Source organism: Colias philodice, chromosome 2, assembly GCF_061535455.1.
Source record: "Colias philodice isolate Cphi_HAF_F1 chromosome 2, ilColPhil1 Martin Lab GWU primary, whole genome shotgun sequence".
Classification (NCBI taxonomy): Eukaryota; Metazoa; Arthropoda; class Insecta; order Lepidoptera; family Pieridae; genus Colias; species Colias philodice.
This window is the reverse complement of record NC_143087.1, coordinates 129,304-142,810: the sequence shown is the minus strand read 5'-3', so window position 1 is coordinate 142,810 and position 13,507 is coordinate 129,304. Positions and strand designations below refer to the sequence as shown.

At 35.3% G+C, this 13,507-nt stretch overlaps 1 protein-coding gene across 1 annotated transcript in view; it reads left to right on the top strand.

The window, feature by feature from the left end:
• The first annotated feature begins 785 nt into the window (after window positions 1-785).
• The window catches only part of Patronin (calmodulin-regulated spectrin-associated protein patronin), a 62,427-nt gene continuing 49,705 nt past the window's right edge, over window positions 786-13,507 (top strand). Inside the window, exon 1 of the mRNA XM_089700822.1 lies at window positions 786-995. Within this exon, the coding sequence (XP_089556948.1) occupies window positions 876-995 (120 nt within the window). The 5' untranslated portion in view covers window positions 786-875. The remainder of the gene's footprint in view (window positions 996-13,507) is intronic.

Below are 13,507 nucleotides of genomic sequence, written 5' to 3'. Positions count from 1 at the left end.
GTTCTTGAGATTAAAGCGTTCAAAAAAACAAACTCTTCAACTTTATAATATTAAGTATAAATTTGAGCTGAGCCTGCTATTAGTTGAACAAATTTAAATTTTGTAAACTTTAATACAATGATCATCATTAGACATTTAGCCATAAAGCGGATCCTTATATTTTAAAACAAATTTTAAATTAATAGTTAACAGTTTCTTAATGTTTCTCTCATTAACTTAATCACACCTCATTTAAAACAAATAAGAAAAAGACATGTCTCTGTATTTTTTTAACAGATTATTACCAGGTATAAATGTTATTCAATAACAGTAACAAAAATGAGACAACTAATACATCAAAACAATTATTTGTTACATTTTATTATTTAATATTTGGGTGGAAATAAAACATGTATTTACATCTGTACTTTGTTACTACATTTGATGCAAATAAATATATATCTTGAATTACTATGGAATAATATACCCTATATTATTTATCCCTACGAGATCTTTTATAAGTTGTTTTTTCTTCTTTCCTCATAATCATAACTGAAAATATTTCTTTCAAAGGCATTATAAAAGAATAATTTTTTTATGAAATCATACCAAACATAAGTAAAACATGAATGTCAGAATTCAAAATCAATAGACGCACAATCATGTATGATTATTATTCACATATTTAACCAAATATTTTAATTGATGTTGATTTCAAGGTATGCATAGGTAAGACAGCTTATCTTCGCTCGACAAACAATAGCATAGGCAATAGGAATGGTAGGGGGCGCGGCGCGCTCGCGGCCCGCGTCAGTTATACCGCGCTCGGCGCGCAGACCACGCGCTCCACGCCCGGCGATGTCGTCGCGATCCCAGTGCTAGTGCAGTGTTCCGCCATGGTAGCGATGGTAGCCTCCGCCTCTGGATACGGCACTCTGCGCCGGTTTCTGAGTGCTCCAGAAGGCGCCGACACGAACAACCCTAGCGCAGTACCCGGTGCCTCGGTAGCCGTCTCGGTAAGCGCTAACTTGTGACTTGGGCCGCGCCGGACGTGTGTGAAACGTCTCCAGGTGCGATCGCATCGTGACGGCTGATGCCCGGAACGATTTGCATTTGTATGTTGAGACGCGAATACCGGCACTCTCGCGCTGGACCCTTTGACGCGAACGTGAATTGATTCTTAAAGCCTTCAGTGGGGAGTGGATTCGTAATATGCGCAAATCGTATTACTTGAGTGATGCTTACCTACTCCTTCTTAAACTGAAATTTATTAATATGCGTAGAATTTATTTCTTCCGTTAATGACTCTACACATCTCACATTGTTGTGAAACCACATTCGAAGACAACCGCTACGTTACGGCTTTCCTGTCTCTGTTATAATTATTGTCGTGTCGGTTCCGTCCGAACTTCGAGGTTAAAAAAAGAATTGTAACATTAGTTTGCCTAATGAGCGGTCGTCGACCCGGCTTTCCATTTTAATGTCCCACTCGGATCGATAGTTGCGGCCTTGGTGCGAGCACATGGTGTGGTGCGGTCTCCGCAGATGATGTCATGCTCATATGGTCGGGATGAGCAGGAACGGCGCGGCCAAGGTTGGGTCAGCAGACCGTGGCAGCTCACGGCTCGCTGGGCCGGCCGCGAAAGAAGTTCATCGCTACTCGCTAGCCAGCTGCCGACCTAGATCTCTAAGCGATTTTTGAATTTTAAATTCGTCAATTTTCTGATTGCAGTTTTCCTTTAGGAAAAGTAAATCCTTTCTAGTTATAACAGCAAATTTTTGTCGCGTAAGTCGAGCCGTCACTCAGCGGGTGTCGATACTCAGAGAAACCGAGAAGTGTCCGATCGATCGTCGTGATAAATACAATTGGAGAGTTGAAAGCTTTGTTCTGAGCACTTGCCTTTCCCACATAATAACCACATATTTCTTCCAACAATATTTTCACTTTCGTCACAACGGTTCGGCGTTATCACAAGTCTATTTTGGTAGCAACTTAGCGCATATTTACTGCTAATCAAAACTTTGTCAGGAGAAAGTAAATGCTTCTAGCTTACCAGTATAAAATTGCCTGAGTTAGTTTATTTATTTGTTCCGCTTTCACACTTAAAATGCTCCACCAATTTTGATATTAATTCAACATTCAGGATGAAATAAATTGTTATTAAATATTAATAATAAAATATTTAATTATATACTAGCCGACTTCGTAAGTTCGTACCTTTACATTAGATAATATCTAACTGTGTGCACATAAAAGCGAATTAGAAAGTTTTTGAAATAACTTGCTGCAATAATTGGAAAAATCACTTATATGCTTGAAGTTTCAACTTAGATACAAATGGCCATGGTTAGAATTCCGATGGATTAACGTTTGCTGCAGCCTTACGAGTGTAATAAAATATCGATTAAATCGTTTATCAGATAGCCTCGAAGCGCACAGCAGACAGCTCTGGGCTCTGGCACTGTCACATCTCGCGAGACTACTGTCCTGCAGCTGCGAATGTTTGCTGAATTAAATAACGGGACTGCTCTTGGTCTAACTCGCATTCAATGTCTCTTCTTTGGTTACATATAAGTTAATTTTGTCGAAATAAGAAAGCAAATAACTTTATATTAACATTTTTTTAGTCATTAATTATTATCTTGGTGCTTATTTTGAAATTACTGCCCTTTTCCGTGTACTCTAAGGAGTAGTTATTTATTAATTACAACTAATTATTTCACTCTGACCATATTCTATATTAGCGTGTAATCTACATTTCAAAACACCTTGAAATGACTCGTAGTCGTTTACCGAGCAAAATGTTTCCTGATAATGTACATAAGGAGTAAGACGAAGGTCTAAGATGCAAACGAGCTTGTCGTTAGAATTCCAATTAGGTATAAATCGTATTGAAATGTGATTACCTTAGAATCACATTTAAATGTGCGCGGCGCTGATTCATTAGAATGCCTGGCTAATGGTCACCTTGTAACTGCTAGCCCTTTTCGATTGGTTTATGTATCCGTTTGAGATGTTTGTATATGTTTCTGGCACAGTGATATTTGCTCCCTGAGAAGTAGTTGCTATAATCTATTTATTGTTTACTAGCGGTCCGCCCCGGCTTCGCCCGTGGTACATATTTCGCAATAAAAGGTAGCCTATGTTCTTTTTCAGGGTCTAAAGATTATCTGTGCCAAATTTCATCAAAATAGGTCCAGTAGTTTATGCGTGAAAACCATACATACATACATACATACAATTCCTTTCCTCTTTATAATATTAGTATAGATTATAACACAGCGTACAACCACCGCCTCCCACATGAACCGCTCGGCGAATCGCTCAGTAGACTCAGTAGTGACGGATTGAGGTGATTCAGATTACTCAGAAGTTCAGCTATCTAACAGTAAATTATAATTCCTAACCACTTCTTGGCAATAACGGCCTTTCGATACACTATTATTCTCTGCTTCTTGTCTGTATTTCAATCGATACAAAATTAGAGATATGTGGAACTGACGTGTAGATTGAAGAGCTTCAAAATTCTTTGGTTAGGAATTTGAAGAATGCTTGATAATATACATTGTTTGTTTGACAAAGGCGAATTTCAAAGTGAACATGTAAGGCAGCTCGGATCGTGGTTCCGGCCAAATTTCCGCCCACCGTCATCCTATAAGGTGTGGGCCTTGTTACTCGCTAACGATAATATGTAGGCTCATCTAACGCAATATTTATTCTATTCAATATTGACTTTAGCTCCGAATGTTAAAGAAGATTTTTTTTTACATAATATTATTATAATTAATAAAAAACAAAAATAATTGAGCATTAGAATAATTATAATTAATCGTTGAAATACGAAAAAAGGAGGTATTTATTAAGCTTTATTTATGAACAAAACATTCGCAGCAACGTTGTTTTTCTTTTTAATTTTTGAGAACGGTAATTAATTTAAAGTATCTCTAACAGTTTTAACTAGTTTGTAAAGTATCTACTGCCTAGGTGTTATGTATTGTCATTTGCCTTGTCGCCATTTAACAGTTACGTAATCTTTGAGCTTTATCGATATCTCAGCATACCAAGAAATGACGTCACTATCATACGTAGGTTTTAGTGGGATAGAGATACGTCGGCAGATCGAAGCTCGATCAAATATCAACAAACATGATTTCTTTTCGTATGTTATAAAATAATAAATATTTAAAACAAAAATGTAAACAAAAGGTACATTATCTGCATAATATTCAAGAGACCACTGATTGTAGTAGTTCAAGAAGCATCGACTTTTAATTGGTAAAATAAATCTAGTACATACCTACTTTTAAATTAAAATAGATGGATATTATTAAAAACTTAAGTTTTAACCAGCATTGTTTTTATTTATTAATTAATTAATGGTGTAAGAGCATGCTCAGAAACGTGTGATACTACTTCACCGTTTTTATAATACGTGACTATTTTAACTATGGTTAGATTTAGTATCATTGACCCCTTATCATTTGAAAACCTATACTTAATATTATAATAAGTAGGTAACTTATTATTGATAGTTTATTAGTATTTTTGTATATAAATATATTATCCTTGTGAAATTAAGCATATATGTATTTGTATTTGCTTGTAGTCAATAAACGCCAACGTAGAATGTGATGTAATCCCAAAACGTTGCGAAATGAGAAATTAGCATAGGTGCGGAAACACGAGGTCGGTCTGCGTTGCGAGCGCTTTGTGAAGGAAAGCATTCAGGAGTGGCGCTCGCGGATGTTCATACAGACACACTGTTTCTTTTGCAAACATGCCCCTTGAATGCCCTTTTCTTCTATACAATATGGTAAAAGAGTATTCTCAAACTAGAACTTTAATTTTTATTCATAGCTATAAACTTTGTAGTGTTTATGAATGGTCATATTTCATAAAATAACTACCACTGTACCTAGAAGAATCGGCAAGAAACTCGAAATTTACTCTTTTAAAGTCCATATAGTACAATATAGTGCCAATACAATTCATTGGTAAATCTTACCTTACAATCGGACACAGGACAAGAAAACCAAGAACTTTGGTTAAAAATAGTTAGACAAGTGCATGGGAGTGTGCAAACATGTTTTGCTTGTTTTAATGTTTTGTTTTGTGTCCCCAATGCATACATTTGATTCGTGTGTCGTGGCGATGAAGCTGTGATTGTGTAAACAAAAGATGCATTTTTCTTGATGACCTCAAAATGTGTTTTGGCTCGTATTCACAATGTGTAGCATCGTGCATGTTAGTGTGTAGACTCAACGACGCTAGTTGCACAGTATTACCATTATTTCCTACAGTAAGGAATCGCCTTTGATGTCGCGCGATGCCGCCGCCAGCGTAGGTAATGACGCTGCCACACGAAAATACGCTAGGGTTGCAACAAATGGGAAATAAAACAATTGTGATTATTAATATTATGATGAAATCTTTATTCATATGTACATTCAAAATAATTGCGATTATTAAATCTGATGTAATTATTTGTGCATAAATATATAATTACAGATATTGCACTGCTAAATATTATTTACGTGGACACTTTATTTTTGGATGTTCTTAATTGTATATTATAACATTTAACTAAGTAATGCATTCGCATTGGGATGTACAATCTGATTAGAAAATAATGAGGACAACATATATACATAGCTTTGATTTTAACTCAACAGATACAATTAATACAATCTTACTGAAATATTGTTTCCTTCTGGGATTTCAATGTAGATTTACATCCGTAAACCGAACAGTTTGTGCGCGCCATAATAGAATATGTAAGTAGTAAGTACCTATGTATAATAAAATTATTACACAAAAAATACGACTGCGTCATCCTTTCGCGCTAGGTAAAGCAAACTAAGCGTGTTTGCTTTACGCGGCCCGCGTCGCCCGACCCCCGCCAGATCCCCTCCGTTTCTCTGCACAAGTACATTCGTCGCACTACTGTAGGAAATAATGGTAATACTGTGCTAGTTGTGTACATACAATCGACCGACATGGCTGTAAATCAGGAAACGCGACGTCAAACATCCTGAAGTCGGTCTGCATATTATACAGCCAGTCTAGAATTTAAACGGGGTTGTTTGGGTTATATATTACTGCCTTATCGCTCGCGTGCATTTTATTTATCGGGAAGCAGCCGTTCCATGTAGAAGATTCTGACCCATATTTCGTCTCTTTCAAGTTTATTGCGTTTATAATAGCAGACAAATCATAGACCTCTGCTAGGTTGAATACAATGCACAGATAAGAAAGTAGAACTGAATTGTGTACACATACTGATTACTCGATGAGAGACCAAGATCAAGGGCTCCATGGGCTCTTCGGGTAGATCAGGTGGAGCCTGTCACGCAGCCGGTGATTGCTCGCGAGATTATCGCACTTTCTCGAGCTCGCGTCGTGACAAGTACCCAGTGATTACTGATACTCATTGTTAGATATATATATGTTATTTATCTCAAATATAGTCAATCATCAACTCATATTGGTTATACTTATTATCTCTACGCGAAAGTTCGGATTTAATGGGATTTGTATTGTATCTTTATTAATTTAAATTAAAGTTGCTATTGCGTGTTTCATTATTCTCAAAAGTCGTAAAAAAAAGTTTAAATATATGGACTGGACTACATTTAGCACAGAGATTTCTCTTATAAAAACCATATTGAAGTTCCACACTATGATATTATTATAAGGTACTTCTATCATTGTAATCGTCTAGTCTCTCGGCCGATACACTAGCTGTTGCGTCATGTTCCCGACCAAACATAAATTGCCGGCACTTCCAAATGTGTGAAATGCCTGCAATATTCACCCGCCACGCCGTGGGAAATACGATAACGCTCGATTGAAAACTAACTGTGAATGGACCAAATTAATTTTAAGTAATTATATTTTAAAAACCATGAACTTTCAATCCAATAAAGTATGAAAGTAAAATATAGAGCATTGAACCGGAATACTGAATATTTATCTATACTAATATTATAAAGAGGAAAAGTTTGTAAGTATGTATGTAAGTATGTATGTATGTATGGTTTTCACGCAAAAACTACTGGACCGATTTCAAAAACCCATCTTTACTGAGCAACATAGGCTATATTGCATTTTCAAAAAAAATAGAGATCCTTACCAAAAATGCAATAATGTAACCCAAGGTGTAAAAAAATCCTCAATAAAACTTCTGCCATCGCGTGCGCTGCGGAATCTATTGAAGATAGAACAAAAAAATGTTCTACAGTATTATAGAATGGATCAATATCTACAAGAAAGTCCGCGATACCATATGTCCATCTTCAGTAGTTATGTTACTACAACAACTTTTTTACGTTTTCAAAGTAAATAGAAGTGCCGACAGTAATCAAACCATGTTATCCATACACATATATTAATCCTTATCCCATTAAATGATGTTTTATTATAGACTGTTTCAATACCAGCAAAATACTTTTTAAATGAAAAGAATTGGATATTCCATTCAAAAGATATAACGAATTTAAAAGTGTCAATCTACAGAAAATAGTAGGTATACTGTTAGAGCAGGCCGTAGTGCGGGGGTCACGGAGGAATTCTACCAATACCTATGCGTCTTGACGGAACACAGTGGGGTTTTGGTCGGTAGGAATCCGACATAACCCACGTCCCCTCCCCCGGAGGTAGTGGGTATCTATGAAAGATTTCCCCACTAAAACAAAAAAAAAAGGCCGTAGTGCGGGACGAGGTAAAGGTGATTTTCATGTGATAAAAAATTAACCCTATAGTCCGACCTATAGTAGACTTTTCACTGTAACGATATCGCTATCTATGCGGGTGAAACCGCAGGGCATTGCTAGTGTTTTATAATACGTATCGCAATATTTAGAAATTATGCGACAGGTGGGTATGGACATTAGCATATGTTATTTTACTTACCATTAGCTATCGACAGGCGATTTTCTTTTTTAATTTCCAGTGAACCTATGTCTTATAATTACTCTTCTTTGCATATATTTTTTAACAATTGATGTGTAAGTTATATTGTATCAGCTGTTTTCAAATGATGCATTCGCATGTGAGCCGTTCAATAGTTTGTATTGATTGTACTAATTAAATCATTTAAATCTGGTTGGTAAATAAAACAATGAAGCGATTTTATATATACCAGTATAAAGGTTTTGTTAAGTAAACAAATGAAAGAGCGTGCATTATCCAGATCGGCGTCCCCATTTATTCATCCCACCCGCTAAAATCTATCAATAATTATAATATTTTTGTACTTTTGATGGGTATTTATAACACTTCGTTGATGAGAAACTTTATGTCCAGAGAAGTTACAGATATGTACGTAAGTAAGGTACGTATGTTTAACAAAGTTATTCCAGTTTTTCTTGAAGACGTTCAGGGGTCACGTCGCAAGGTTATAGAAGGTGAAAGATTTTTCTGTTCAATTTATAAGGGAGAAGCTGACAAGCGATGTGATCGGTTTTCAAAATCCCGTGCGATCAATTTGAGTACACACAAATAATATCTGTAAGATTCTTTAAAAGTCGTTGAATTTCATTTTTTCTGTAATTGTATAGATATAATGAACAATCGGTAACATCAAATTGTTTTGAAAAAATTATATTACCGAATTCTTTTCATTTGACTGAATGAAGAGGTTCCTACCTGATCATTTCAAATTTCAATATTATTTAATGATACACAATGAAGTTAAGTATACTTATCAACCTCGATAGATTCAAGTGTAAATGGTTTAAGTAATTTTACGCCTACTTAGCATTTTCGGGTCATTGCTATTTCACGCTCACGTCAATTCTTTTGCTCCTAGTGCTATAAATTTATTTTAATTATTTTTTAAGGATTCAAATGAATTAATGTTTTCAAATAGTTATTGAGCTGTAAACCCACTGACGCTATCTAATTACTTTATAACGTATACATACATTCCGACATATTTATTTATGACGTATATCAGGCAAATTAAAAACTAATTTTCAATGGAGTTGTGCAGTGGCAAGCGCAATGCAGTTTCATTCAGCAGCGATTCTAATATTGAATGCAATGTGGTGGCACCAAAGCATAAATTCTCAGAAATGTGAATTTATGAGTGACACTCCCTGGTCCCGGACGGTGTCCAACATTGTTACACAGCCCGGGACGTGTATGTGCCGAGCGAATACAACGCCACGCGCTCCTGACTTGAATATTAAACATAATATACCTATTAATACTATTTTGGTTTGGGATTATGATTTAATATTTTTGAAAGGATGACACTTGGCAAGTTCAGAAGATGACATTGATGAGACAGCAGGAACTGCGGTTCAATTTTTGTTGCTGCTTCAAACAGAAGTGCTACGTAAAGTTAAATCTTATTTGGGTGCTAGGTGATGTTGTTTTGAAAATATGAGATTGGAATGTCAATTTCGTTACATACATATTATGCTCTCTTGTTAGAACCGTCCACAGCTGTTCTGAATCGTTAACATGTGATGTAATAGCGATTGGCACATAATTTTAACCATTCTATCGACTCTATTTATCATAGACGTAAAACTCGTAAAAGTGATTATGAAATTATTTGCACTTGCTCCCTTCGCGGCACTTTCACCGAAATAGTCTGCTTCGCTCTGTTCTTAGCGCTGCGCTCGGTTACTTAGTTGCTGTTGTGAATTCGAACTCTTAGTGCATAATAATAAGGTGTTAAATGCTTTGACGATGTAGGTATAGAAGTTAATTATGTAGATATATTAAACAAATTTTAATGTTTAGAGTTAGAAGAAAAAAAATGACCGGTTTATAGTTGAAATTGTTTTGGTTTTTGACAAAAAATGTTTAATGTTCTGAATATAAGGACGTGTTTATACATTTATCGTTTCCTGTTTCGAATTTGCCAGAAAAGAGAGAAAGCAGCGGAATGTTATCGCGCGATAAGGTATCGAAGCTATCGGCCATCGCTGAAATATCTCGTTATCAAGGAGCGGGTGGCGCGGGTGCGCAGGCGACGTCACTCAAGCTGTGTTCTGATTGATGCAACTGTTTACTTTGCTTCACTTATCTTTCTGCTATTCACTTATCGTTGAATTTATTTACATAGCATATGTAATATGTATTCTCATAGTGTGTACGAGTAGGTATACAATGCGGAGTTACATCCATTCTTCGATTTATTTCGAATTCATTATTGTGACAAATATAAGACAAAGACAAAAGATAAACTTCCACTAAGCTTTTGAAATTATACCTAATATATATTTGTATGTAAGATTTTTGCTCGACAAACTATAAAATATACGTTGATTGAAGCAGGATTTGTACGTATGACACACTAGCTTTCCGCCTGCGGCTTCGCCCGCGTTTTCAAAAAAAAACCCGCATAGTTCCCGTTCCCGTGGGATTTCCGGGATAAAACCTAGCCTATGTCACTCAGAAATGATGTAGCTTTCCAACAGTGAAAGAATTTTTCAAATCTGCCAAGTAGTTTCGGAGCCTATTCAATTCATACAAACAAACAAACAAACAAAAAATCAAACCTTTCCTCTTTATAATATTTGTATAGAAAATATAACTGACACAGCTTCCGTGAATACGTGTATTTAGTCTTTGTTGATTTTTTGCGGAATATTTAGCAGTTAAGTTAATCATTATTCGAGGTTGCGTGGGCGTCATATTTATAGACTAGCAATGCCCAGCGGTTTCACCCGCATAGATAGCGATATCGTTACACAATGATATTATATATAGAAACAAGAGGTAGATACGTCATCAACGCACTAAAACTGATTCCGTGAATTGGTCCTATTTGGGACCAATGCAATCAGTCAGATTGTCACCGGTCCCAGTGAGCGTATATGCCGATAGGTACATTAAAGTTGTCGAAAATGCCTTCCTGTGTGTTCAGAAAGTGCACGTATTCGTGCAAAAAAATAAAAGATAAAGGAATATCATATTATCACAGCAAAATATATTAAATTATTACAGTTTAAGAGTAAAAATAACAATTTACAATTCTTTATGAATGACACTTGCTTGACACGTGTATTGAAATAATGAAAGGGATAAAACATTGCTTCAATCACTAGTGTGACAAAGCTAGCGTACACTGTGTTCAAAGATTATCATGTAGATACGATTATTGAAAATAGAACGGTTATTTTATTAATTTCGATTTGGGTAAATACTTGATTATTTTTATATTTAAATCCACAGTTTACATCCAGTGCATATAATTAACAAATATAGCTATTTATTATATACAATGAAATCGTGATGGCAAAAATGTTTGTATGCAATAATAAAATGATTAAATATAAAAATAAAATGATGTTGAATATACGTAAACATTAAAGAAAAGATTATCGCTACTGACGAAAAATGCTATTTGCTTTTCTGTAAATAGCTATTGAACATAAATTTTATTTGTGTTTTAGATAAAAAAGGCTTATTACTTCATCCTTTCTTTTATTTCATCCTTTTTTTTCATGTAGGCACCACCATTATTATAATTATCCTAGAAGTTGGAGTGATGACCTTGTACGGGTTTCGGGAACTGCCTTGAAACGAATAGCGTAAGATCGGTCCTTATGGAGTTCTATAAGGAGGATTATGCAGTAAGTGGAGGGTGTTTATCGGGTCAAATGATGATGACCGAAAACGAACACCACAGCTAGTAATAAATACTTAATACAGTTATATCTCCAAAAAAAATTTTTTTTTCATTGTAATACGACATCATAATAATCATAAAATAGTAAATGAAATTGTCACATTTATTTACTTGTGCAGGAAACCTAACATCTATAACATTGAACCTTCTGTGTCGTTTATCTATGCCAATTACCATGGCAACTATTTGTTTATTTATATTTAATTGGCGAATTCTTATGACTTTTGCTTACACCTGCGCGGAAGTGACAAACTATCTTTGTCTTTTTTATTTATATCATTTTATTAGAGCCATCTCTCTTATACAGTCTGTCAATGTAATAAATTAAGTAAAATGAAAATTGTATTTGTGTGTGCCTGACACTGCATATGAAGCATTTTTTTTGTATATATTGTGAGTATATAACGTATCTATACATAAAATATCATTGTCGTTACAGTGAAAAGTCTACTATAGGTCGGACTATAGGTTTAATTTTTAATCACATGAAAATCACCTTTACCCCGTCCTGCACTACGGCCTTTTTTTTATTTTAGTGGGGAAATCTTTCATAGATACCCACGGCCTCCGGGGGAGGGGCCGTGGGTTATGTCGGATTCCTACCAACCAAAACCCCACTGTGTTCCGTCAAGACGCATATTGGTAGAATTCCTCCGTGACCCCCGCACTACGGCCTGCTCGAACAGTATACCTACTACATATTTTCTGTAGATTGACACTTTTTAAAATTCGTTATATCTTTTGAATGGAATATCCAATTCTTTTCATTTAAAAAGTATGTTGCTGGTATTGAAACAGTCTATAATAAAACATCATTTAATGGGATAAGGATTAATATATGTGTATGGATAACATGGTTTGATTATTGTCGGCACTTCTATTTACTTTGAAAACGTAAAAAAGTTGTTGTAGTAACATAACTACTGAAGATGGACATATGGTATCGCGGACTTTCTTGTAGATATTGATCCATTCTATAATACCGTAGAACATTTTTTTGTTCTATCTTCAATAGATTCCGCAGCGCACGCGATGACAGAAGTTTTATTGAGGATTTTTTTACACCTTGGGTTACATTATTGCATTTTTGGTAAGGATCTCTAATTTTTTTGAAAATGCAATATAGCCTATGTTGCTCAGTAAAGATGCAGCTTTCTAATGGTGAAAGAATTTTTAAAATCGGCCCAGTAGTTTTTGCGTGAAAACCATACATACATACATACATACATACATACATACTTACAAACTTTTCCTCTTTATAATATTAGTATAGATGTCGGTCATTATGACTTCATCGGATCATCTATGTTGACGTTTCTGCGACCATATTGTACTCGTATATTTGTGTGTAATTGGATTCACACGCGAATTATGTAACGTGTTGCATAAATGCACCATTTTTATATGAAAACTGTAAAGCTTCTATATAATTTCAATAAGATAAAAAAGCAGACAGCTTATTTTCTAATTAAAGATAAAGTTCGCTCAGGAATTTGTTCGGCGAGGTCTAGGTCTAATTATCTCTCACTTCCTGCCGCAGATGATTGTGCAGCCATTAGTTCCACTTGCCGTGAAAGCTGCGCTGATTCACTATTATCTAAACTCGCCCTTGAACTGACTAATTCATATTTTTGTATTATTCAATGGTCACCGTTGTTTGTGTTTTCGGTTATATGAATATTATCATTTGGAACTTGGAAGTTGCATGCAAGTAACGTTCCACTGTTACGGACCGGCAATGTACATTAACCATTGTCTTTTTAATGAAAAAATTTCACAAAATGATTTCCTCAACTATAAAGTAAATATTTTTTATATCTATACGTCATACGGAATACACCGTATACCATTTAAGGCGCGACAAATCAGTTTTAGTCCTA